Here is a 27,608-nt window from a genome sequence, read left to right on the forward strand (position 1 = left end):
ATTTGGTGACTTCGGGAAAAAATGAGCGTGGGAGGGGGCCAAGTTACCCTCCAATTTTTTGGTCACTTAAAAAGGGCGTTAGAACTTTTAATTTCCGTTCGAATGAGCCCTCTCACGATATTCTAGGACTACTGGATCGATACGATCACCCCTGGGAAAAAAAATAAATAAACAAGCATCCGTAATCTTTCTTCTGGAAAAAAAAAATTACAAAATTCCATATTTTTGCAGATAGGAGCTTGAGAATGTCTACAGTAGGGTTTTCTGTTATGCTGCTGATGGTTAGATTTTCATTAAGATTTTATCACTTTTAGGGGGTGTTTCCCCCTTTTTTGAAAATAAGGCAAATTTTGTCGGGCTCGTAACTTTTGATCGATAAGAAATCAGCATAAAAATCCGATTCTTTTGATGCATCTACTGGTATCAAAATTTTGTTTTTTGGAGTTTCGGTTACTATTGAGCCGGGTCGCTCCTTACTTACAGTTCGTTACCACGAACTGTTTGATTTAGTTTGCCCGCTCATCGTATATGTTTCTTAGAATCATTGGCCAACCATGTTTATTATAAATTAGGATAAAGCCACTAATGCTTTTTCACCAGGATGAATGCAATGTTTAAAATTAATAGTGCCTCTTCATTTCCTCGGTTTTCATTGGTTATATGCTCGGACGTAATTTACTATGGAGCAGTGGGACATTCCCCCCCCCCCAAGCTTGAATTTATTTTCTTCAAAAATCTTGTCGAGACTAAGAAAGCTTGCATAATTCAAGCATCTAGAGAAACGGGTCAGTTTTCTTTAGTATATCTTTGCCTTTATAGTAGTATATGGCTCATTTTTCATTTTTCACTGTCATTTTTGCTTAAATTCCAATTCCAATTGTATCTTTGTTTGACTACTTTCATGTATTTTTTCCGGATTTAGTCGTTTTCTCGCCTTCTCGCGTGGTTCGTCAATCTTTTTCTTTCTGTATTATTTTTCAAAATTGTTCTATTTAATTCTTATGGAAGGTATTTTTTGCATTATTATTTTTTTTTACTTCATTTTTCACTGTCATTTTTGCTTAATTTAAGGAAACTGGCTCCAACTTTGCCCCCCCCCCCCCAGAATTTTGACGAAACTACGCCACTGGTTATAAGGATAACCAGGCGCATATTTATTCTGGCAAGCACAATTAAAAATCATCTCCAAACACAATAATTTCCGATTGTCAAGTCAGAGTCTTGTAAAATGAAAGGAAAAAAGTGTAGATACATCGAAATTAAGGGTCTATTTACTGTATTTCAATGTAAAGTTTTGTTATATTCCTGTATTTAAATATTGTGTTCGATTAATTGTATTTGACTATTAAATTGTGTTTATGGAACAGTTCTCTGTTGTGTTATACCCATTCCGGCCCGAGTTTGTTGTTAATTAAATAAAAAAAAACAAGTTTTTTAAACTGAAAGTAAGGAGCGACATTAAAACTTAAAACGAACAGAAATTATTCCGTATATGAAAGGGGCTGTCCCCTCCTCAACGCCTCGCTCTTTACGCTAAAGTTTTTTATTGTTTTAAAAAATAAAGTTGTGAGACAGAGTCAAACTTTAGCGTAAAGAGCGAGGCGTTGAGGAGGGGACAGCCCCTTTCATATACGGAATAATTTCTGTTCGTTTTAAGTTTTAATGTCGCTCCTTACTTTCAGTTTAAAAAACTTGTTTGTTTTTTTTATTTAATTTCTGATCGTTTTTTAGTTAATGCACCTTTTATTTGCATAAATTTTTTTTACTTTTCTTTTGCTAAATGGATGTCTTTACAAATTAGCTTACGTAACTAACTTCTATATTCGTATATTTTTCTTCTGGCAAAAAAATACAAAGTTGCAGATTTTTGCAGATATGAGCTTGAAACCTATGTAATAGGGTTTTCTGATACGCTGAATCTGACGGTGTGATTTTCATTAAAATTCTTTCACTTGTAGGGGATGTTTCCCCCTCTTTAAAAAATCGAGTAAATTTTCTCAGGCTCGTAGCCTTTGATGAGTAATACTAAACTTAATAAAATTTATATATTTAGAATCAGCATTATAAACACATTCTTTTGATACATTTATTGACATCAAAATTCCGTTTTTAAAAGTTTCGATTACTATTGAGCCGTATTGCTTGTTTTTTATTGTTTTTTTTATTACTTATATGTTATTACGTATATGAGGGGTTTCTTCCCTTAGGCAATACCACTCTCATCAAGTTAAAAGTTAAAAAAATATTAATTCACAAACCTTTTACAACAAATTCCATTTTATTTAGAATAGATCTCCATTTTGAAAGCAATAAAAAAAACTTTATATTAAAGAGCGTGTTGTTTACTTTGGGGAGAAACCCCTCGCATACTTTATAATTTCTGTTCGTTTTAAGTTCTAATGTTTCTTATTACATTTAAGTTGAAATGTAATTATTCCGTATATGAAAGGGGCTGTCCCCTCCTCAACGCCTCACTCTTTACGCTAAAGTTTTTTATTTTTTAAAAAAATAAAGTTGTGAGAAAGAGTCAAACTTTAGCGTAAAGAGCAAGGCGTTGAGGAGGGGAGAGCCCCAAACCTCTGAATCACAAAGGCCGTTTAGTTAGAATAGATAGCTCTTTTGAAAGCACTAAAAAAAACTGTAGCGTAAAGACCGAGGTATTGACTTGGGGGAGAACCCCCTCACATACGTTATAAGTTCTGTTCGTTTTAAGTTCTAATATTCCTTCTTACATTTCAGGTGAAATTTAATTATTCCGTATATGAAAGGGGCTGTCCCCTCCTCAACGCCTCGCTCTTTACGTTAAAGTTTTTTATTGTTTAAAAAAATAAAGTTGTGAGACAGAGTCAAACTTTAGTGTAAAGAGCGAGGCGTTGAGGAGGGGAAAGTCCCTTTCATATAGGGAATAATTTTTGTTCGTTTTAAGTTTCAGTGTCGCTCCTTACTTTCAGTTTAAAAAACTTGTTTTTTTTTTAATTTCTGATCGTTTTTTAGTTAATGTAGCTTTTATTTGCATAAAAATTTTACTTTTCTTTTGATAAATGGATGTCTTTACAAATTAACTTACGTAACTAACTTCGATATTCGTATATTTTTCTTCTGGCAAAAAATTCAAAGTTGCAGATTTTTGCAGATATGAGCTTGAAACCTATGTAATAGGGTTTTCTGATACCCTGAATCTGACGGTGTGATTTTCATTAAAATTCTTTCACTTGTAGGGGATGTTCCCCCCTCTTTAAAAAATCGGGTAAATTTTCTCAGGCTCGTAGCCTTTGATGAGTAATACTAAACTTAATAAAAATTTTATATTTAGAATCAGAATTATAAACACTTTCTTTTGATACATTTATTAACACCAAAATTCCGTTTTTAAAAGTTTGGATTACTATTGAGCCGTGTCGCTTGTTTTTTTATTGTTTTTTTTTATTACGTATATTTTATTACGTATATGAGGGGGAGGGTTCCCCCCTTAGTCAATACCACACTCTTTGCGTTAAAAATTTAAAAAAAATTTGATTCACAAAACCCTGAATCACAAAGCCCGTTTAATTAGAATAGATAGCTCTTTTGAAAGAAATAAAAAAAACTGTAGCGTAAAGAGCGAGGTCTTGACTTGGGGGAGAACCCCGTCACATACGTTATAATTTCTGTTCGTTTTAAGTTCTACTATTCGTTCTTACATTTCAGTTGAAAAAACTTGTTTTTTTTTTATTTAATTTCTGATCGTTTTTTAAATAATGCTGGGAAATCCGGCGCCCCCGTCATAGACATTTCCCTTACCCCAAAGAAACATCCTCCACGGAAATATTCTCCAGAGTAACCCCTCCTCTAGCCCCCCCCCACTCCAGAAAAAATCCTTCCTGAAAATGGTTGTATACTTCCCAATAACCAATAAATAATGCTGGCAAGTCCGGCACCCCCTTCATGGCAATTTCCCTTCCCCCATGAAAAATTCCTTCTTGAACAGATCCTCCAACATAACCACCGACCCACCCTTCCCTCCCACTACCAGAAAAAAAAACACCTGAAAACATCTGTATAATTACCAAAAACCAAAACTATATGTTAACATTGGGTAAATTTCATAAAATTTAGCCCAACAACTGGGAACTTAGGGGGATTAAGTCATCCTAAAAGACATATTTATCATATTTTCGACCATGCTGAACAAAATGCCTATCTCAAAATTTTGATCGGATGACTTTGGGAAAAAAATTAGCATGGGAGGGGCCAGTTGCCCTCCATTTATTTGGTCACTTAAAAAGGGCACTAGAACTTTTAATTTCCGTTCCAATGAGCTCTCCCACGATATTCTAGGACCACTGGGTCGATACGATCACCCCTGGGAAAAAAAAAACAAAAAACAAACAAACACACAAACAAATAAACACGCATCCGTGATCTTTCTTCTGGCAAAAAATGTAAAATTCCACATTTTTGTAGATAAGAGCTAGAAACCTCTATAGTAGGGTTCTATGATACGCTGAATATGATGGTGTGATTTTCATTAAGGTTCTATTACTTTTAGGGGGTCTTTCCCCCTTTTTTTGAAAATCAGCCAAATTTTCTCAGGCGCGTAACTTTTGATGGGTAGCACTAAACTTGATGAGAGTTATATATTTGAAATCAGCATTGAAATCTTATTCTTTTGATATATCTATTGGCATCAAACACCCGTTTTCTAGAGTTTCGGTTACCATTGAGCCGGGTTGCTCCTTACTTACAGTTCGTTACCACGAACTGTTTGATATTAACTTTTGTTAGAACAGGAAAGTTTCACCTTGACTAACATTCGTATTCAAAAGATTTAATTAACGGGGTAGTCCTTATCGTCAACTACCATAAAAATACCGAAATTACCAAATTAGATACGAAACTCAAACGGAGTAAAATATGAGCTACTTCAATGGCCACAAACAAAATAAATTCCAATCCCAATTGTATCTTTTGTTTGACTACTTTCATGTATTTTTTCCGGATTTAGTCGTTTTCTTGCCTTCTCGCGTGGTTCGTCAATCTTTTTCTTTCTGTATTATTTTTCAAAATTGTTCTATTTAATTCTTATGGAAGGTATTTTTTGCATTATTATTTGTATTGGAGAAACATCTGGTTTTTCTTTTATTAACTAAAAAACCTTTCCTAAAAATAAGTTTTTGAAAGAAAAGTACAGGCCATTTTAAACTTAAGCTCAACTGAAACGAATACATTTTTAGATTCAAACTCAAAACGACAAGACATTACTATTAGAGAAGAAATGAAACCCAAAACTAACACGAATTAAACAAACAATCATAGCAAAAAATATACAAAAAGTAATAATATAAATGAATAAATAGATCTTAAAAAAAGGTTTTTCTTTTGTTGCTTTCATTTCACTGGCTGAAATTTTTTCTCGTTGGAATTCTTTTTGTTTTCTAAATTTTTACGTTCAGTTTTCTATCGTTTTGTCTATTAGCCAGTATGGTTTTAGAATTTAGTCAAACAATCATGGTTGCAGCAATAGCTGCAACCTATTAAAGAGCGAACAACAGCCCATAGTAACCAAAAGTTAAATAACGGGTTTTGATAAAAACTGCATAGTGAAAAAAAAAATGCCATCTGAAATTGACTCAGGAATGGTAAGACATTGGTAGGACTGTCCTGTCCCCTTTTTTCTTCTTTTTTTTCAGCAAGCCTAGCGGGTTACCAGAACATCATAGAGAGATTCTTAATGGCTCATTAAAAAGCTATATCTTATATATACGTGCTTTTTATAATTTCTGCCATCTGCCAGTGCCATATGGCACTAAAATGGCACTTTTTTGCCATTTCTCAAGGGGTGGCCCTAGCAGACTACCAGAATATCGTAGACAGATTTTTCATAGCTTATATAAATATATTGCTCATATATACGTTCTTCCTATAAATTCCATTATCTGCAAGTTCCAGCACTTTTGGTGCCATGTCTCAAATGGAAAAGCTGGGGCTATTGGGCTAGCCGAACTTTTAAGAGTTATGTTTAATGGCTCATATGAAAGCTACTGCTAATATAGACGTGCGTTTTGTTAATTCTACCCTTCGTAAGTACGATATAGCACTGAAAACAACACTTTTGGTGCTACTTCTTAAGTGGAAAGACTCTGAAGTACAAAACAGGTATTATTGAGATAGCTATGTTCCGGAACCCTGAACTTGAAGTCTATAAGAGCCCCTCCCGTACACTCTTCCACAAAGCCCTCTAAGAACCACTCATAAATCTTTTTTTCATCAGCAACATAATGCAACATTACGAGACTACCAAACTAATGTAAATAGTTGTTTGATGGCTCAATTAAAAGCTATTGCTTAATTTTACTTCGTTTCTACAAATTCTACCCTCTATTAGATTTCACAGATGTTAATGTTAGCTAGTTTCTTGGGACAATTTCCAGTGAACTCTTTGTCATGGTTGAAGCATTAGCTGCAACCTAGTAAAGAGTGAACAACAGCCCGCAGTAACTGAAAGTTTTAAAAACGTTAAAACGATCTTTTTTTATTCTTCTTTTTTCCAGGCCAAGCTGGCTACTAGAACATCATATAGAGATGCTTAAGAGCTCATTCAAAAGCTGTTTGTCATATGTACGTGGTTTATATAAATTCCACCATCTGCAAGTGCCATATGACACGAAAAAAGGCACTTTTTAAGCTATTTGTCGAGGGATAGGGCTAGTGAGCAACCAGAACATGTTAGATAGATTTTTGATAGCTCATATAAAACATATTGCTCATATCTACGTTCTTCCTACAAATTCACCATTTGTAAGTTTCAAATGGCATTAAAATCGACACTTTTGGTCCCGTGTCTCAAGTGGAAAGCTGGGGCTAGTGGACTACCAGAACCTTTTACAGTCATGTTTAATAGCTCATTTGAAAACTTTTACTAACATGTGTGGGTTTTTTATCAATTCTACCATTCGTAAGTGAGATACAGCATTGTAAACAACACTTTTGGTGCCACTTCTTAAATTGAAAATCTTGGAAGTATAAAATGGTATCATTGTAATAATTATGGTCCAAAACCACTAATTGGACGTTTGCAAGAACACCTTTCGCATGTTCCTCCTCCAGGACCCCTTAATAAGCTACTCAATTTAAGTCCTACAAACACCAATATATTAAATTAGATTATTAGAGGCTTGGTTCTCTTATTACAGCGCTGTACATCAAATTAGATTATCATGCGTTCGATTCCTGCTTATAATTTTTTTTCAATCATGGTTTTTCCCTTCTTATGATTACTATTCAGATAATTCACTATTTGTACTCATTTTTAAAGCATATCCCGGGAAAGCTCATTGTAAACCTATTACTCATATCTACGGGCCTTTTATCAATTTTTCTATCCATAAGTGCCATATAGAACTAAAAACGGTCCTTTTGGTGCCACTTCTTAAGTGGAAGAGTTTGGAAGCATAAAACGGTACCATTACAATAATTATGGTCCAAAACACTTAACTGGAGGTTTATAAGAACCACTCATGAATACTCCCCCTTCGAGCCCTCTTACTAAGTTTCATTAATCGCCTACTAATCTTAAAAGTAAAAGATCATTACGAAAAAAATTAACTAAACTAAAAACTTTTCAACTAAAAATCTACCAAAAATTAAGCTTGAATGATCGACAGTTTTGAATTTAAACCTTCAAACTTCACTCTGCGATGAAGCCTGCGTGCTAGTTATAACAGCGGTAATTGAGGGGAAGGGACGTCCTTTCTATAGTCCTTTTTGCAGTATTTTCTAGATGTATCTTATCTCCCCTAAATCGGTGATGATCAGAAATTATATTAAAAAATAAGGCTTAAACTGAAACTAAGAAGTGACATTAAAATTAAAACGAACAGAAATTATTCCATATAAATAAAAAAAGATCATGGTGGCGTTGTTTCTGCATAAATTTCTAATCGAAAACGAGCAAAGATTAATTAAAAAAAAAAAAGTTTTCCGGGGGCAGTAAAGAGAGAAGTTGAAACTTAAAACGGACAAAAATAATTACTTCACAGCCTATCTAGCATATATCAATAAAACTAGTACATATAAACCAACTAATTATGTTTCCTTGTGTTTCTAGAATTATAAAAAACTAGCGTTTTACTGAAAACACAAAATAATATAGAACTTTTGGTGCAGTAAAAGCAAACCAATTAAGGACACTTTTTACGGAATAAAAATAAAGTATTTTAGGATTGTTGCTTTAATATTTTCATTTAATTCTTTTAAATTTTAGTATCACTTCTGCACAATGGCTCAGTTCAATGACAGGCTCTCGTTTTGGTTCTGAAAAGGACATGTCATGATTAATTTGTAGACAAGTTCAAAGTAAAGCCATGTTGATTGTATTAGAACTATAGACTAGCTTTAGAATTTGTATCATAGCTTGAAATTCACTGTTGTACAGAGAGAAATAACCGGATTTCCTACATACTCACTTTTTACTCCCAAATCAATATTCCTATTTTTTATACTTGACTTTTGTGTTTTTAGTAAAGCGCTAGTTTCCTATAATCCTAGAAACATAGGGGAAACATAATTAGTTGGTTTATTTGTACTAGTTTTATTGAAATATGTTAGATAGGCCGTGAAGTAATAATTTTTGTCCATTTTTAGTTTCAACTTCGCTCTTTACTTCCCTCGGAAAGCTTTGTTTAAAAAAAAAAAAATTGATTTAGAAACAGGAGAGGGGTGAACTTGAAAGTTAAAACATATAATAGATTGAAACTAGAATAACGATTTGTTTTTGGGTCTTGTTGTGAAAGCCCGACTTGAGGCAAATTTTGCAGACCGTTTTCAACTTCTAGACTTGCGGATCACTTTTTAAACTTTTTTTTAAGGCGATAAATCCTGCTATTCGAAAGGCACAACATTTTCCTATGATATCCTTAGAAATTTGAGAGCTGGTAGTTCAGTACGGTGGATATATTCTAGTCAAGCATAAACATTCATTTTTTTACAGAGAGAGAAAAAAATTTAATGCCCAAAGCACCAAAGAAAAAAACATGTTTATAAAGACTTTGGCGGTGCAGCTTGTAATGAATATGAAAGGTTTGAGTTTAGATAAACATGTTGCAGCCTGAAACTAGAATAATGAATTCGACTGTGATAATTAAAAGGGCGACATGCCATTTTGGTCGAAAATGAGTTATGTATGCGTCGTGGGTAAATTTAGCACGAGGAATCGATTGGTGCAGTCAGAATTTTCCTATCTCGTACTGTTCAGAAGATACAAAGAGACATACGCCATTTTTAACTTACCTCACAGCCGACGGCTGTGATAATTAAAAGGACGACATATGCCATTTAGGTCGAAAATGAGTTACCGTCGTTACGAAGACAAAAAAGAGACATACGCCACTTTTGGACGTGGACAAACTTTGAAGACAAAAAAGAAAGACATGCGCCATAGCTAAACTTTTTTTTCGTTTTTTGGCTGCCCTGAAAAGTTGCAAAAATGGTATGTCCCCCTTCTAATTATCACAGACAAATTTTTCTTTTGTCTTGTTGTGAAGGCTCTGCTTTTGCCAAATTGGTTATACGAATTTTAAACTGTAGACTTGCTGATAACGTTTTACATTTTTAAAGGTAGTGAACCCGGTTATAACAACAGACACATTTTTTCCTGTGATATCCTTAGAAGCGTCAGAGTTGATAGTTAAGTACGATGAACATGTTCTAGTCAAGTCTTTCAAGTTTGGTATTATGAATCAGTTGCCCGGTCAAACCACTGAAGAAGAGCTGTTTGAAAATGATGAAATATCTTCCAATTTCGAAAAGTTTTTGGAGTTAATCGGAGAGAAAATCAAGTTGACTAATCATAGAGGGTAATTCTTTAGCCGTTTTTTTTTCTTGAGCTTCCACCTATGCTGTGAAGTGACTTGTGCTTATAATTTAAAAGTAAAACAAATCATAAATTATTTTGAATGGAATTTTTGAAAAGTAAATCACAGCAAAATAAGAAATTAGACTATATTGAATGAGATTAATTTAAAAATAAGTTTTCTCAAATGAATGTAAAAAGCGACATTAAAACTTAAAACAAGTACTTGTGTTTGAGCAGTTGTTAAAAGGGCATTAGAATTTTTAAATTTTCGTTCGAATGGGCTTCCTCCCGATCTTTTAAGACCATTGGTTCAATGCAATCACCCCTGGGAAAAAAAATAAATAAACAAGCATTCTTGGTCTTTCTTCTGGAAAAAAAAATAATAATTTCCTCACAATAATTTGGCGATTTTCATCAAGATCTTTCAAATTTTCTCAGGTGAGAAACTTTTCATGGATAACTTTAAACCTGATGAGCCTTATATATTAGGAATCAGCAAAAAATTCTATTCTTTTGTTGTTTTAATTGTTATTTAGCACAATTCCTTTTTTAGTCCATTACCAAAGCTGTTTGGTCTATATCTAAAAGCAGATATTGGTAACATGGCTGCCGAAATTCAGAAGGGGATATTTGACTTTCTTTTTTACTTATTAAGATTTTGAACTCACCCTATTATACTCGACACACCAAGTTGATTCATCTGACCTGTTTTCTCGCATCTGTTCCCCCTCTCGGTATAAATTAAATAAAGAAAACAAGTTTTTTAAAACTGAAAGTAAGGAGCAACATTACAAATTAAAACGAATAGAAATTATGGGTGACTCCCTCCTCGCTCTTTACACTAAAGTTGGAATTTCGTCCCAATCCTTTGAGAATGACTCCTGAATCATAAAGGCCGTTTAATTAGAATAAGAAGCTCTTTTAAAAGTTTAAAAACAACTTTAGTGTAAATATTGAGGTATTGAGGAGGGGACGACCCCCTTGATATACGTAATAGTCTCTGTTTCTTTTAAATTTTAATTTTGCTCCTTACTTTAAGTTGAAAAAAGGTCGTTTTTTTTAAATTTAATTTCCGATCGTTTTTCAAAATAATGCTGAGAAATCCGGGTCCCCCCTATGGAAAATTCCCTTCCTCGCGAAAAATTTCTCCATGTAAAGATCCTCCCACGTAAGCTTCCCCCCTCCACCAGGAAAATCTCCTCTGATAACGTCTGTTTACATCCCAATAACCAACACTATACAGTGCAATGGGCAAAGTTCGTAACTTGCAGTCCTTCCCCCGGGAACTTGTGGGGGTTAAGTTATCCTCAAAGACATTGTTATCAGGTTTTTCGACTGTGCTGAAAAAATGGCTATCTAAAAATTTTGATCCGGTGACTTAGGGGAAAAATAAGCTAGGTGCCCTCCAGTATTTCTGGTCACGTAAAATGGGCACTAGAACTTTTGATTTCTGACCAAATGAGCCCTCTCCTGAGCTTCTACGATCACTGATTTGATACGATCACCCCTGGGAAAAACAACAACAAACACGTAAATAAACATGTATTCGTGATCTTTCTTCTGGCAAAAAGTGCAAATTCCACATTTTTGTACTTAGAACCTTGAAAACTCTACAGTATGATTCTCTGGTATGCTGAATCTGATGGTGTGATATTCATTAAGATCACTTGATGTTTTGCGGTAGTTTCCCCCTTTTTTTCAAAAATTCGGCGAATTTTCTCAGGCTCATAACTTTTGATGGGGGCCATTAAATTTGGTGAATTTTATATATTTTGTATAAGCATCGAAATTTGATTCTTTTGATGTATCTATTGCTATCAAGATTGCGTTTCCTAAAGTTTCGGTTACTATTGGCCCATATCGCTCCTTACTTACAGTTTGTTACCACGAGCTGTTTGATTGAACTTTCTGTTTCTTTCAGAATGGGTTATTCCTTTTGTCAAATGTAGAAAGAACTAGAATTTGAACCTGCCATTATAAAAATGGCTCCTGCTTTGTTTTATAGACCTAGCAAAACTGTCTTTGGGCAAACAACATGCCAATAAGTATCAAAAAACAAAAACTTATTTTCGAGTTTTCCCAATCTCTTGTAAAATTAGTTTAGCGTAACATATCCCCTTTTGAATTATTGCAGCTGAACTCCAAGGGGTCGCACATGATGGCATACCAAACTCTAGCTTTAAATTTGTTTACCTCCTCTAGCTCCCCAGTTTAAATTCAGATCTTCTGACCGCACTTTTAATAAAAATCGGGTCATTAGGCAAGCTAAGTCAATCGCTAGACAGATAATTATTGCCTAATCTAATTGGTGAATACTATTATGAGATATGAGATATACATTTATTAAAAAAGAAAACAAACACTATTTGACTATTTCGCCTATTACTACTACTACTAACAACTCACCGCAGCACCAAGCCGTCTGAGGCCAACACAGCTACAACGCTCCTCCTCCATCCCAATCTATTCAAAGCCTTCCTTTTTAACACCCTCCTACGAAGTTTCTATTTCCTTTAAATCTTTCTTCATGAAGTCCTCCCACCCCAGACGAGGACGACCTCGGCCGGTGAATAATTGGTGAATGATCTTTCAATTATTCTGGCTTGGTTTTTCGTTTGATCGTTTTGATCGTTTTCGTTTTTTCGATTTCTTCTGCTATGTTTGAGTTTACTTTAAAAGTTTTGTGTTTTTTTTAGCACCGAAGACGGCAAGGCGGAGCTTCTTGCTGAAATGTCTGCTTTTGTCCTTTTCGCTTCTTTTCTGTCAATTGGCTGATATTACCTTCGTTTTCTCGTTTATTTTATTATATTATTTTTTTCTTGTTTCTCATATGGCCTGGGAAAGACGTGTGGTCTCATAATACATTCAGGTTACATTATTGCCTCGTGGCCAGGATCAGATCCCTATGTTTGTTTTAGCTTTTTTTTGAAGTGCTATAAAAAAGTTATGTCATCAAATGCATTTTGATAATGCCTACCTAAAAACTACTGATGTTACGTTCCTGAAGACAATTGTCCTGGGAAAGAAGTTTTTTTGAAACGACATTTCTGATAATGTTATAATAGCATTGGAAATATCTTGATTAGAAGGAAAGCTGTGCATAAATTTTTATTTCCTGCGCTTGAAATTTTTAGTGCTATAGCCTACTTTCTAATTCGGGCATTTTAAATCCACTTTGATCGGAAACAAAAGTAAACTGATTATCCTTGCATTTCAGAATATTTTGTGACTGTGCTGATATGAAATCTCACTGCTAAAGCTAGATTGATGAGCTTGCATAAAAAAAGGTGCATATTCAATATTTTTCGTCACTTTTTTTTCACTTACTTTCTTATTTCTTTTCATTAAAAAGCTGTCACCAAACAGATGACACCTCTTTAGCTGTCAAATATGCCTCCTCAACCCTAACTGCCTCTATGAATTTTAACACAAGGTTCATCGTCCGACTAAGAACAAAAATAAAAACCGACAGATGTTATCATCCTTATCTTCGAGAGATCAAGCAGGTATATTCTTCAGATTCAAGTCAGGAGTCCTTCTGTAAAAATGAGAGCTTTTTAATTGGAGATCGACTATTTTCCCCTATTTTCTCTGCTGTAACAGCTGATGAAACTAGTCAACATGTCCTATTCGTCTACCAGCCCCTTTATGGGGAAACTAGTCCTCAAGCCTCTTTGCTAAAAATAATGAAGTTCCAGAAACTTACACTGCAATTTTAGACTCTTGTCTTCCTCCGCAATATCATAAAAAAAGTTTTTATCATCTCTGTAAAAATGACTGATTTATTTGATTCCAGCTGACGTCCTCTTATTGCTTTTAGTGAGTGCCGGCGGTTTTGCATGATTTGATTGACCCCTGAATTAATATCTAGTGCTACAGCCAGATCATAAAAGGGATGAAAGTATTAGCTCATGGCGATTATGAAAGTCGTACCTTATGGAAAAGAAGAAAATCGTCTCTCCATAAAATTAAGCTTTAACATTGATTAACAACGGAAAACATAAAAAAAAAGTATGAACACCCATTAGTAGAGTAATTCTGTTAATTTTTTTTGTCTATTGGTTGTCCTGATTTGTTTTGATTTTTTTTTCTTGGTTGTTTTATATCATTTTTATACCATTATATATTTCATACCATTTTTATATATTTTGTTCCTTTGTTTTGTTTCCCTGATAAATTAATTCTTCTTCTTCTTAAAAAAGACATTATTGAATAGAGAATCTCTGAAGAAGAGTATCCGAACTTTCAGAGGCTCATGTCGGCTTTGTGTTTATTCTTAGGGGTCTTCTTTAAGTAACTACTAATTGATTAAAATTTTACATAAAGAATGATTACGTGACCAAAAGGCATGCGCTACGTATATCTCTAATAAATTTCTCAATTAGAAAAAGTGTAGATAATTATTCTTTCGGGGGACTCAACTACCAAACAAAAACACTCATTTTGATTATAACTTAATGATGTTGAGGAGTGATCGCATATCAATTCCAGATGCATTTGAAATTCAAGTCTCACAAGATTCAGCTGTCATTAAAGATGAAACACTTGTTCTATATCTGTAATGAAATTTAAGGTCGTTTATTCAACCGGAGACGAGGATAAATTTTCCGCAATTTTACACCATTTGCGTCAGAAGGTTTTGGCAAAATTTTATTGACTTACTTGTTGCTTATTTGATTACATTTTCTTCTCTGTTTTGCTGGCCATGTTCAACTTAATGTCGATGTTTTTCTCAAAAGACTAGGCATAAATCAGTAGTTAGTGAGTTTATGTTCGGCTCTCAGATTTTTCTTCATTTGAAAGAGAAAACCGATGGTATGCAGGTCCTTCTAAAAAGGGTGTTGTTACTAAAAGAATAAAAGTGAAGGAATTTAGATTGACTTGACAACACAAATAGGCGAAACATGCTGTCACACCTTGGAAATTTAGTCTCGAGATTTGGATCTTGGTAAGGGTATATATATATATATATATATATATATATATATATATATATATATATATATATATATATATATATATATATATATATATATATATTGCACAATGCCGTTAAAAATGTATGAAATACATACATTATTGTTATTTAATATCGTAGGATTGTTTTTCAAACCGAAAGCGAGTCTTGGGATATTGTGAGATTCTCAGTGGCAAGCCTGTGTCTGGGATTAGCTACTGTAAAAGTGTTGCCCCTCTTTTTGGGGACGTTTTACTCCTGTCTCTAAAATTATGCCAATTTTCATATGCTAATAACTTTTGACAAGTAAGTTTAAAGTGGATACATTTGATACATCTAGAATTAGCCTAAAAATTCAATTCTAGTGATGTTAGTACTGTTTTCAAGCTTAAATTTTTTTGAGTTTCGGTTATTGTTGACAAGGTCGCTCAACCACAGTAATTCATCATTAACATTCTGTTTTAGAGATGTATTCTTCCTCATTAACGCAATCTTTTTTTGGAGGGGGGGGGGGGTTACAAAAAACTTTAAAAAAACATCAAAAATTTGTTTAAATTTATTTCTGTTAAGTTTTCACAAGTTGGAAAAACATTTGGGGAGGGGGAGGGTTCCAACCCCCTAACCCCCTGGATTTGGTATTGGACATTTGTATTGCACAATACCCTTAAAAAGCATACCAAATACACACATTGTTGTTATTAAGTATCTTATTGTTTTTCAAACCTTTGAATTTTTTGAAAGTGAGTCTTGGGATATTATGAGAGTTTTAGTGGCAATCCCTGTGTCTGGAATCAGTTGTGGCAAAAGCCTTATATTTCCGTTTTGAAAAATTTCAAACTGACTATACAATTTTAAATTTATTCGAAAGGGCTATTCAGCTTTTGCTTGCTAAACCTTAAAGTAATAAGGATACCTAAATTAAATCTTTCGCATAATAAAATTATAATGAAGATTTGAAAAACTTAACTAAATGGAAGTCAATTTAATTTAAAAACGACGCATATATATAACTTTTTGCGGAATACAGCCTGACAATCCAAACAAAACGCATATTGTACACTTTTCTGCTAGATTTGGTGGGAAAATCCAATTGCGCTTTCTGGTGCTTCCTTCAAAATTAAAAGCTGGAAAAAGCTAATCATTATTCTTAAAGGAATTTATGATAGAAGTTAGCTTTGTGAACTGCTGCCCAAATGAAACAAAATTTCTAGTGGACAATGACAATTGAAAAAATATCAAATATTTGCTTAAAGAGGATTGTGGCGTTGTCATGTAAGCATATATCCAAAAACTTTCAGTACCAAGGAAATGAAAACAAAAACACGTTTTGCCCCCTGAACCCATTTGAGGTCTATCCATACTTGAAACTGTGAAACTCTAAGTCTTTTCTATAGTTGTTTTATTTTGAGCTCTGAAGCTATTAGGGTAGTATCATATTTTCGTCAGTGTTTCCAGTTTTAACCATGAAAATAATAAGCAAAACTGATTAATGAAATTTGACAACGCTTTTTGCTCGTAGAAATTCAAACATTAGCAATCTGTAGATTCCCAGGGACAACTACACCTTCAAAAAAAGCTACATCCCCTTAAGCTGTTTGATGCCATATGATGTTAGCGTATTTTTTGCTGATTCCTTACCTTGTTTCGCTTTTTTCATGAAAAATTGAGTTCCAGGTTTCTATTTTTTTAGGATCAACATGGGTTACATAAGTTTCCTCTTAATCATTTCAAACATTCAGGCTTCATTTTCATCCTCCTTGGTACTTATTAAATAACAAAACAAGTTTTTTTCAAATGAAAATAAGGAGCAACATTAAGACTTAAAACGAACAGAAATTATTACGTATATGAGGGAGTCCACCCCCTAGTCAATACCTCGCTCTTTACGCTAAAGTTCGAATTGTGTTACAATTCTATAAGAATGATCCCTGAATCACAAAGGCCGTTTAAATAGAATACATAGGTCTTCTGGAAGTACTAAAAAAACTAAACGGTCCTTGTGTTTCAGGAGTCGTTCTTGAATAATTGGCACAACAATTCAAACTTCAGCGTAAAGAGCATGGTATTGAGGATGGTGCAATCTCCCTCATATACTTAGTAATTTCTGTTCGTCTTAAGTTTAAATGTTGCTCCTTACTTTTAATTAAAAAACTTGTTTTTTATTTAATTTTTGAACGTTTTTGAATTAATGCAGGTTTCGATTTTTGCTCACCGTACATGAATAATTAAAACAAAGTGCGCATTTTAATTTTACTTTTATTTGGTTAAGTTGCTTTCTCGAAAGTTGTTAGATTTTATTTACGAACGTTTTTATTAGTAATAAATATACGTAACTTGCGAATTAACTTACGTAACGAACTTCTATAGTCATGTATTTTTAATACATATATTTGGGGGTTCGCTCCCTAGTCAATACCTCGTTCTTTACGCCAAAGTTGGAATTTTGTTCCAATTCTTTAAAAATGTCCTATTAATCACAAAGGCGGTTAATTAGAATAAATAGCTCTTATGAAAGTACTAAAAAATCTTTGGCTTAAAGAGCAAGGTATTGACTAACGGGCGAACCCAATCATACAAGTGATAATTTCTGTTCGTTTTAAGTTTTGATCTTGCTCCTTACTTTCAGTTGAAAAACTTGTTGTTTTTTAAATTTAATTTCTGATTGTTTTTTAAATAATGCTGGGAAATCCGGCGCCCCCTTCATAGCAATGTCCCTTCTCCCATGAAAACTTCTTACATGCAAAGATCCTCCCACATAACTCCCGACCCCCCCCCCCCACTTCCAGAAAAAATCCCCCCTGAAAACGTCTGTACACTTCCCAATAATCAATACTATATGTAAACATTGGGTAAAGTTCATAACCTTCAGCCCTCCCCCCGGGGGCTTTGGGGGATTAAGTCATTCTAAAAGACATATTTATTATACTTTCGAGCATGTTGAACAAAATGGCTATCTGAAAATTTTGATCCAGTGATTTTGGAAAAAAATGAACGTGGGAGAGGGCCTAGTTGCCCTCCATTTGTTTTGGTCACTTTAAATAGGCACTAGAACTTTTAATTTTCGTTCGAATGAGCTCTCCCACGATATTCTAGGACTACTGGATCGATACGATCATCCCTGGAAAAAAAAAAAAAAAACACGCAACGGCGATCCTTATTATGGCAAAAAATAAAAAATTCCCCATTTTTGCAGATAGGAGCTTGAAACCTCTACAGTAGGGTTCTCTGATACGCTGAAACTAATGGTGTGATTTTCATTAAGGTTCTATAACTTTTAGGGGGTGTTTTCCCCTTTCTTCGAAAATCATGCAAATGTTTTCAGGCGCGTAACTTTTGATGGGTGAGACTAAACTTCATGAAACTTATATATTTGAAATCAGCATTAAAATTTGATTCTTTTGGTGTACCTATTGGTATCAAAATTCTGTTTTTTTTAGTTTCGGTTACTATTGAGCCGGGTCGCTCCTTACTTACAGTTTGTTGCCACGAAATGTTTGATCTTGGAGGAAGATAACAATCTATCTCTCCAGTCGAGGAGTTACGGTATGATGGGCACCACGAGACACCATCTTTAGGCTGTTATGAAGTTGAAAGGAGGTACGCTTGAAAGAAGGTACGGTAGGAGGTACGGTATGATGGGCACCACGAGACACCATCTTTAGGCTGTTATGAGGTTGAACGGAGGTGCGGTAGGAAATGAGGTATGTTATGATGTTGAAAGGAGGTACGGTAGGAGGTACGGTATGATGTACACCACGAGACACGATCTTTAGGCTGCTATGAGGTTTTCTTATTAAGGAAGATCGTGCGTGAAGAATTATTGTCTCCTAAATTGACTATCTACCAATACATTTTGATGTCCTTGCATAATTTCCAAAATGACCACCATAAACGTCAAGCAATTGATGGTACCACGAACCAGACAATTACAAAGAGCAAAAATATGGATTAAGTCCGCTCTCCTTTTCATGGCAACAAGATTTATGATATTCACCCAAGTTTCAATAATTTTGTAACTTCAAAGTACAATGGGATAAATAATTACCTTTTTTAAATAGGGTGTTTAGTGTTAGATTATTTTTAATAGGTGTTAGCTTCATCTTAAGTATCTAATTAAAAAAAAACGAAAAACTTGCTGTCAGAATTGGTAAATAATTTTTTGTATTAATATTATTATCAGACCCAGTATTGGAACTATTGTTACCGTTGGTGTTGTGATAAGATGGTAAAGCCGGCTATATGTCTTCTCGTAGGGGACCTTATTTTATTTGTTAAGAATCTTAATATAGCATAATTGTCAATAAAACCTCAACAAAATTTGAACTAAAACATCAAAGTATTTTTTAAAAAGACTTACCTGAACAGCTCACTTAAAAGTTAGAGAAATATGACAAAAAAAAAATATTAAATGTAAGTTTTTTTTAATGTTTTTCATTGTTCTGAATGTAACATATATATTATCAGTCAAAGTCAAACAGTTCGTGGTAACGAACTGTAAGTAAGCAGCGACCCGGCTCAATGGTAACCGAAACTCTAAAAAACGGAATTTTGATACCAATAGACACATCAAAAGAATCAGATTTTAATTCTGATTTTAAATATATAAGTTTCATCAAGTTTAATTTTATCTATCAAAAGTTACGCGTCTGAGAAAATTTGGCTGATTTTCGAAAAAAGGAGGAAAGACCCCCTAAAAGTAATAGAACCTTAATGAAAATCACACCATCATATTCAGCGTGTCAGAGAACCCTACTATAGAGGTTTCAAGCTCCTATCTACAAAAAAGTGTAATTTTCCATTTTTTGCCAGAAGAAAGATCACGGATGCGTGTTTATGTTTTTTTTTGTTTGTTTTTTTTTTTTTGTGTTTTTTTTTGGATTTTTTCCCCAGGGGTGATCGTATCGACCCAGTGGTCCTAGAATATCGTGAGAGGGCTCATTGGAACGGAAATTAAAAGTTCTAGTGCCCTTTTTAAGTGACCAAAAAAAATGGACGGCGACTAGGCCCCCTCCCACGCTCATTCTTTCCCCAAAGTCATCTGATCAAAATTTCGAGATAGCCATTTTGTTCAGCATGGTCGAAAATATTATAACTATGTCTTTTAGGATGACTTAATCCCTCGGAGCCCCCAGGAGGAGGGCTGAAAGTTATGAACTTACCCGATGTTAACATGTAGTATTGGTTATTGGGACCCGGCTCAATGGTAACCGAAACTCTAGAAAACGGTATTTTGATACAAATAGATACATCAAAAGAATTGGATTTTAATGTTGATTTCAAATATTTAAGTTTCATCAAGTTTAATTTTACCCATCAAAATTTACGCGCCTGAGAATATTTGGCTGATTTTCGAAAAAAGAGGGAAAGACCCCCTAAAAGATATAGAACCTTAATGAAAGTCACACCATCAGATTCCGCGTACTAGGTAACCTTAATTTAGAGGTTTCAAGCTTCTATCTGCAAAATTGTGGAAATTTGTATTTTTTGTCAGAAGGAAGACCACGGGTGCGTGTTTATTATTTTTTTTTTCCCCAGGGGTGATCGTATCGACCCAGTGGTCCTATAATATCGTAGGAGGGTTCATTGAAATGGAAGTTAAAAGTTCTAGTGCCCTTTTTAAGTGACCGAAAAAGAATGGAGGGCAACTAGGCCCCCTCCCACGCTCATTGTTTTCTCAAAGTCACCTGATCAAAATTTTGAGATAGCCATTTTGTTCAGCATGTTCTAAAATATTATAAGTATGTCTTTTAGAATGACTTAATCCCCCGAAGTTCCCGGGAGGAGGGCTGAAAGTTATGAACTTTACCCAATGTTAACTTATAGTATTGGTTATTGGGAAGTATGCAGTACAGACGTTGTCAGGGGAGACTTTTCCTGGTAGTGGGGGTGGGGGTCGGGCTGGGACGTACGCCGAGGGGGGGCCTCCGGGACCGCCCCCCCCCCCCCGAAATCTCACGATTTTTTTCATTTTCCCATAATTTTCTGATTTTTCTCACAGAATAATGGGTTTGAAGGATTTGCCCCCCCCCCCCGAAACGAATTGGGCCCCCCCGAAACAAATTCCTGCGTACGTGCCTGGGGTCGGGGGCTATGTAGGAGGATCTTTCCATGAAGGAAGTTTTCATGGGGGAAGGGACATTGCTATGAAGGGGACGCCGGACTTCCCAGCATTATTTAAAAAAAGATCAGAAATTAAATATAAAAAAACAAGTTTTTCAACTGCAACAGCCGCAACATCAAAACTTTAAACGAACAGAAAATATTACATATATGATTAGGTTCACCCCCTAGTCAATACCTCACTCTTTAAGCCAGAGATTTTTTAGTACTTTCATAAGAGCTATTTATTCTAATTAACGGCCTTTGTGATTAAGCGGTAATTTTTAAAGAATTGGAACAAAATTTGAACTTTAGCTTAAAGAGCAAGGTATTGATTAGGGGGCGAACCCCCTAATATATGTATTAAAAATATATTAATATAGAAGTTCGTTACGTAAGTTAATTCGTAAGTTACGTATGTTTATTACTAATAAAAACGTTCGTAAATAACATGAAATAAGTTTCGAGAAAGCTATTTAACCAAATAAAAGTAAATTAATATGAAAATTTTGTTTTAATTATTCATGTACTGTGAGCCAAGATCAAAACCTGCATTTATTCAATAACGTTCAAAAATTAAATAAAAAAAACTAGTTTTTTCAACTGAAAGTAAGGAGCGACACTAAAACTTAAAACGAACAAAAGTGATTCCGTATATTAACGAGACTGTCCCCTCCACAACGCCTCGGTCTTTGCGATATAGTTTTACTTCCCTCGACACTACTTTTTTTAAACAACAGAAAACTTAAGCGTAAAAAGCTGGGTGTTGAGGACTGGACAACCCCTTTCACATACTGGCTAATTTTTGTTTGTTTTGAGAGTTTATTTTACTCCTTACTTTAAGTTAAAAAAACTTGTTTTTTTTTTTTAATTTCCAGTAGAGGCCAAAGTTGCTGCAAACGTTGACTTTTCTTTTCAACTCTTTTCTGTTGATTGGACTGAAAAGCCGCATGTTCTCTGCACCCTATACATACTCCCAAGTACAAATGTCCGTCATGCACCCCCCCCCCGTCCAGACCCACTAAGCCACCTGTCGCTATGGTCTTTTACCGTTGATATTCTTTATGTTCGATGATGTATACCTTTTTTTTTATGAACCATTACACTGTAATCGTCAATTAATTACCTTTTTTTTAGTTCTTTGGTAGATTTTGACAAACAGTTCATGGTTGCAAAGCTGTGAGTTAATGTGGACCGGGAATATAGCATAATTGTCAATAAAACTTTAACAAAATTTGAACTCAAACATCAACATATTTTTAAAAAAAGACTCACCTGAGTAGCTCAGTTAAAAGCTAGAGAAATATGACAAGACAAGATGTTAATAGCAAGTTTTTTTTTAATGTTTTTCACTGTTCTGAATATATCTTATATATTATCAGTCAAAGTTTCCAGTAGAGGCCAAAGATATTGCAAACGTTGACTCTTATTTTCAACTGTTTTCTATTGTTAGGACTGAAAAGCTGCATGTTCTCCCCCACCTTACATACGCTCCCAAGTACCAATTTTCGCCATGCAACCCCCCTTATAGACCCACTGAGCCACCTGCCGCGTGCCACCTATCGGGATGGTCTTTTACCGTTGATGTTCTTTATGTTCCATGATGTTTACCTTTTTAGTTTTATTTATACGCTGAAATCGTCATTTAATTACCTTGTTTGAGTTCTTTGTAGTTTTTGAAAAATAGTTCGAGGTTACGAACTTGTAAGTAAAGTTCGACTCGCAATTTTAATGGCAATATAAGAATCAAAAGAATCTTTTTTATTATGATTCCAAATATATAAAACTCATTAAGTTTAAAATTTCTAAAGAGCATGAAAAAATTAATGTAGTTTGATATTAGGGGAAGACATCCCTAACGGGAGTGACCTTGATAAAAACTCACCGTGCCAGATAATCCTACTGCAGATGTTTCAAGCCCCTACCTACGAAAATTCAATTTTTTTTTGTTAGATTTTTTACCCAGAAGGGACTGTGTCAAACTAGTAGTTCTAGAATATCGACAGAAGGCTCGTTTAAACGGAAATTGAATCGAAATTTCTTGACATTGCGCCGCAGCAAAGCGACGTTCTTTACCATTTTGTAGCGCAAAATAACCATGTTGACTTAAGTACTTCTTAGGATCAGCTTCAGCTGATCTATAACTATCTCTGAAAAAGAAGATAATTATTTTCTTCCTAAATAAGTTTTATTTAGGTAAGACAATAGCGTAAAATTTTAATCGAAAATAGAAGTTTCGTAAACAGTGATCAGCCACATAGTCAGAAGGTGCCATCAACTCCTGTAAGAAGCTTTGTTTGTTTTATGGTTCTTCTCAGTAGTTCTTGTATTTTATATAAAATATGCTTGTTTTATGTTTTGTTACTCAAATAAGGTCAGTTCTTTTTGTCGGAATTTCCGGTCTGAAAGTCCAAAATGTTCTTCCAAAAAGCTTCAAATGTAAAACCTTTACAAATAGCACAAGATTATCGCTGAACTCGTGAACTTGTTTTTCCATTCTGATACGCTTGCTACGAAGAAGAAGAAGCAGTTGCTGTAAAATATACTTTCGAAATAAACTGGAATAAATCATATGCAACAGTTTTTGTTTTTGTTCCCACGCTTGCCTTGGAAAATTGTCCATTTTGTTTTTGTTTATATCATGATGTTTGTTTTTCTGTTATGCCTAATAATCTAGAGGCAGGATCGTTCCTATAAAAATATTTTGATACTATAGTAGTTCTTAAGGTTTTAGAAATAGCCAAGACAGATTTTGTGCAATGTGACGGGAAAAGCTTAGCTAAAAGAAACATTTCAGCTGTCATGTTTTGACAAGTCAATTTCTTTTTTTTAATTCTAACAATCTTGATTTTTCATAATTGGGGCGAAGAAAGAAAATGTATCTAAGTTTAATGGATAGTAAGACTTTCCTTCAAATTATAATGTCTAAAACAAAATTTCAATATATTCAAAAGAAATTAGTCTTCCGGAAACTGGGCTTTATACCGCAGGCTGGACAGGCGTTTTCTCCCAGTGTTTTAAGAGCACAAACTTGAGAACGGTAACTTTTTTTTTCGCAGATAAGAAGCAGTTTCTGCGCAAAAATTTTAAATTTGTTACACATGGACGTTTAAAAATGGCTGCACATGGTCGCTCAAAAGTGGTCGCACACGGTGGCTTTCTATAATAACATTTATGGTCCCAAATCAATATGAATTTCAGACAGAATTTTTTTTTATTAATTGGCGGGTAAAGAAAGAAAACTCCAAAAAAAGAAACACCTAGAATAAAATTGGATATAGGTAATAAATGGTTTGGAGGCACTCTTCTAATAAACGGACTCTTTTATATACGGCCATGCATACCAGTCACGAAATAGACTGAGACGCGTGATGAAAACAGGTTTTCAATGCCTTCTGGGGTATAAACAAAGGCAAGAACTGCATTTAAATTGTTGTTTTTGGGGTTTAGGGGGGGAAGGTACCTTGGTTAAGTTAGGCTAGGTTAGGTTACGTATTTAATATATGATCTGCTTTGCCCCACCACTACCTCCCACCCTTAATGTGCAAATATATAGCCCAAATTTGTTTCTAAACTATTATATATTCATCCTATTTTATTTATTTCATTAGCATTAACTAAACTAGCACTATATAAAAGAGTTCGTTTAATAGAAGAGTACCGATCTGGACGTAAGTTATCTAAAAAAAGAATGTTAATCGATGGTAGGAATCAATTCTAAAGAAAGTAGCTTTTCTCTTACGAAAGTAGCGTTTAAGGTCCCAAATCAGCTTCAATTTTAGTTAGAAAAAAAGGATAGATAGATTATTTATTCAGCCGATAGGCCATACACAAACATTACAATGATTATATATTCAGTTGGCGAGTTAAAAGATAATCAGTTAAAATGATATTCAGTTGGCGAGTTAAAAGAATATTATCGAAAAAGCTAGTTGAGTATGAGCAGGGACGTACGCAGGGGGGGGGCCTCCGGGCCCTGGCCCCCTGAAATCTCACGATTTTTTTCATTTTCCTATAATTTTCTGATTTTTCTCACAGAATAATGGGTTTGAAGGATTTGGGGCCCCCCCGAAACAAATTGCCCCCCCCCCCGAAACAAATTGCCCCCCCTCCGAAACAAATTCCTGAGTACGTGCCTGAGTATGAGTACTAAATGAGTTAATAAAATACTAAATTGAGTTCAGATAGTGAGTAATTTGGATGCAAGTGATCTTAAGATAATAATAGAATGTGAGTCGATAGTTAAAGTAGGATTCAACTCTGATTGAAGATGTTTTTTATTTTGCTTTTCCACTCTAGGTATCGTGGTGGTTTGGACACCCTGAGAGGTCAGACAGGAGAAGAATCTGTTTACACTGAGTTCAACGGAAAGGAAATTATGTTCCATGTATCTCCCCTTCTCCCTTATACCCCTAGTGACCCTCAACAGCTTCAAAGAAAAAGGCATATTGGTAAGTTTTCAGGTAATTGTCCCTTTATTCGCAAGACCAAATTAACTACTAAAGCAAATAACATTTTAAGCACTTGGAAATCTGACTTTTTTCAATTGGCTTAAAATATTCGACGTTTCGCTCTTTCATCCATTTTCAGCATCCCCAGCTTTAAAATAGTTTGTGCACGTGGGAGAAATTGACAAAAAAAAAATGTGAGTATTATACTTAATATAGTTGAGAAGCAATGCCACTCAGATTAAATTAAGGATGTCTATAAAAGAACATTTAAGGAAATTTGGCTGATAAGAAGAAACCCATCGTTAGGTTGTTTAGCAGCTATGTTGTAATGCGAGTGATAACTTACAATTAACAGTTTTCAAGACTTAACGGGTAGTTCCAAAATATACCCTCTGCCCATGTTTAAACAAAGGGGGGTACTGTTCTATTATCTGTAACCCACGCAGGAAGTGAAGTTTGGTTAATGCTAATAAAATAAAACAAAATAGTATAAAAATGTAATAGTTTATAAAGAAATTTCGGCAATATATTTGCACATCGGGGGGGGGGGGGGTAAAGTATAGCATATATTAAATACATAGCCTAACCTAGGTACCTTTTTTCCCCCAAAACACTAAAGTTACATATTATAAATGCAGTGAGAAACCATTTTTTGCAATCAAATTCTCCGTTGAAACAACCTGTTTGACTAGTTTCTTTTATCATCTATCGCGCGTGTGTTACAGATAAAAAAAAAGGTATGCACAGGGTTGTAAATTCGTCAAAATCCTGGGGGTGGAGCGAAGTTGGAGCTCATTTCCCCAATTCAAGTGAAAATGCCCAAGTGGAACATGAGCCGTATAGTATCATAAAGGCAAAGGTATACTAAAGACAAATTACGGTTTGACAAGTTTTGACCTATTTTGTCAAGTTATGGTTTGACAAGTTTTGACCTATCTTGTCAAGTTATGGCTTGACAAGTTTTGACCTATCTTGACAAGTTTTTCGACCTATTTTGGTTTGACGAGTTTTGAAGAAGCTAAATTTCAGCTCTGGGCAAACTGGGGTCTGGGTGCAGTTGCCCTCCCCCTGGGCCTTAGCAAATTACGCCCCTGGTTATACCTTGTAACTGTATACTTTCTTAAATATGTGGGACTTTAGACCTTTGGTATGGCAAGCTTTGCATGCCTACCTTCAGTGGGGTAAATCAAGAGGCGTTAACCGATAGACATTATGCAGAAGGGTAAAACTAAAAAATATATCCTGGGATTTTTGACTGGTAGGCTATTGACAAGGTTTTCTTTGTAATAACAAGCTTCCGTTCACTTTAGCTCTGTTTTAAAGCCTTTCTCCTTGTCAAAAGGGGATACACCTATCTATGAACGGGAGGAACTGTGGGCTAGCTCCTCCCGTCCCACCATTTTTAACTCCTCCAGAAAGTGTGAATAGAATAGTTATTGTCCCCCTGGCTAAAATTAGGTCCGATTGACAGTGACGGTTCTAGGCCTAGGTAGGGGAGGGGGACGGCGGCTTCCCTTTTTTACATTAAATTCCTTTTATTTTGTATTTTTACGCTCCTATTAAGGTACTTAATTAATTAAGAAGTTATTTTAGCACCACTGTCCGCTCCCCTCCAGTTTATGGGGTCTAAAACCGTTACGACCTATCGCCAAATTAATATTGATGCTTGAAAAAATAGCAGGAGATATAGGAAGTAAAATTTTTGTTAAATTGAACGAATGGCTTGCATTAAAACAAACGGTTAGATGTAAGATAAAAGCATGAATTAATGCAAAGACAGATGCAGCAGTGCTATGTTTCAATAAAAAAATGGTAACCCTTGTGACCCTTGTATTAATTTGCTGAAACCATAAGAGTTTGAGTAAGACCATCAATAAAGATTCTCTGAATGTTTAAGTGTCATAAAAGTTGTTATATTTTTTTCAGCTGCATAAAGATTATTCTAACTTTGTTAAAGTCAGCCAACTTTGCCAAAGTTGGTAAGCAGGTACACGCTGTTGAGTCCAAAAAAGTTCTTTAGAAATGCGGTCTTATATCTATCTCCAAACTAAAAACAGTCACTTTTTTTTTGTAAGCTTACATCTTAAGTTAGGTGATACCCGAGAAATTTGCAGCTAAAATTTAATTTTTGTCATTAGAAAATATTTTGAGGCCACTTTTCTAGTGCTATATTTGCAAAAATTTGAAACCAAAAGTGAACCCACAAATGTATTTAACCGTAGAAGTAACATAGACACATTCATACTATAGACAATTCAAAAGTTTGGGC

At 34.7% G+C, this 27,608-nt stretch overlaps 1 protein-coding gene across 1 annotated transcript in view; it reads left to right on the top strand.

Annotated features, from left to right (window-relative positions):
- The window catches only part of LOC148951682 (rap1 GTPase-activating protein 1-like), a 166,674-nt gene that overhangs the window by 126,699 nt on the left and 12,367 nt on the right, over nt 1-27,608 (top strand). The window contains exons 7-8 of the mRNA XM_089091185.1: nt 9,595-9,833; nt 25,188-25,339. Coding sequence (XP_088947311.1) covers nt 9,595-9,833; nt 25,188-25,339 — 391 coding nt within the window. The remainder of the gene's footprint in view (nt 1-9,594; nt 9,834-25,187; nt 25,340-27,608) is intronic.

This window comes from Artemia sp. Qi Xiang Cuo, chromosome 6 (genome assembly GCF_049724085.1).
Source record: "Artemia sp. Qi Xiang Cuo chromosome 6, ASM4972408v1, whole genome shotgun sequence".
Taxonomy (NCBI): domain Eukaryota; kingdom Metazoa; phylum Arthropoda; class Branchiopoda; order Anostraca; family Artemiidae; genus Artemia; species Artemia sp. Qi Xiang Cuo.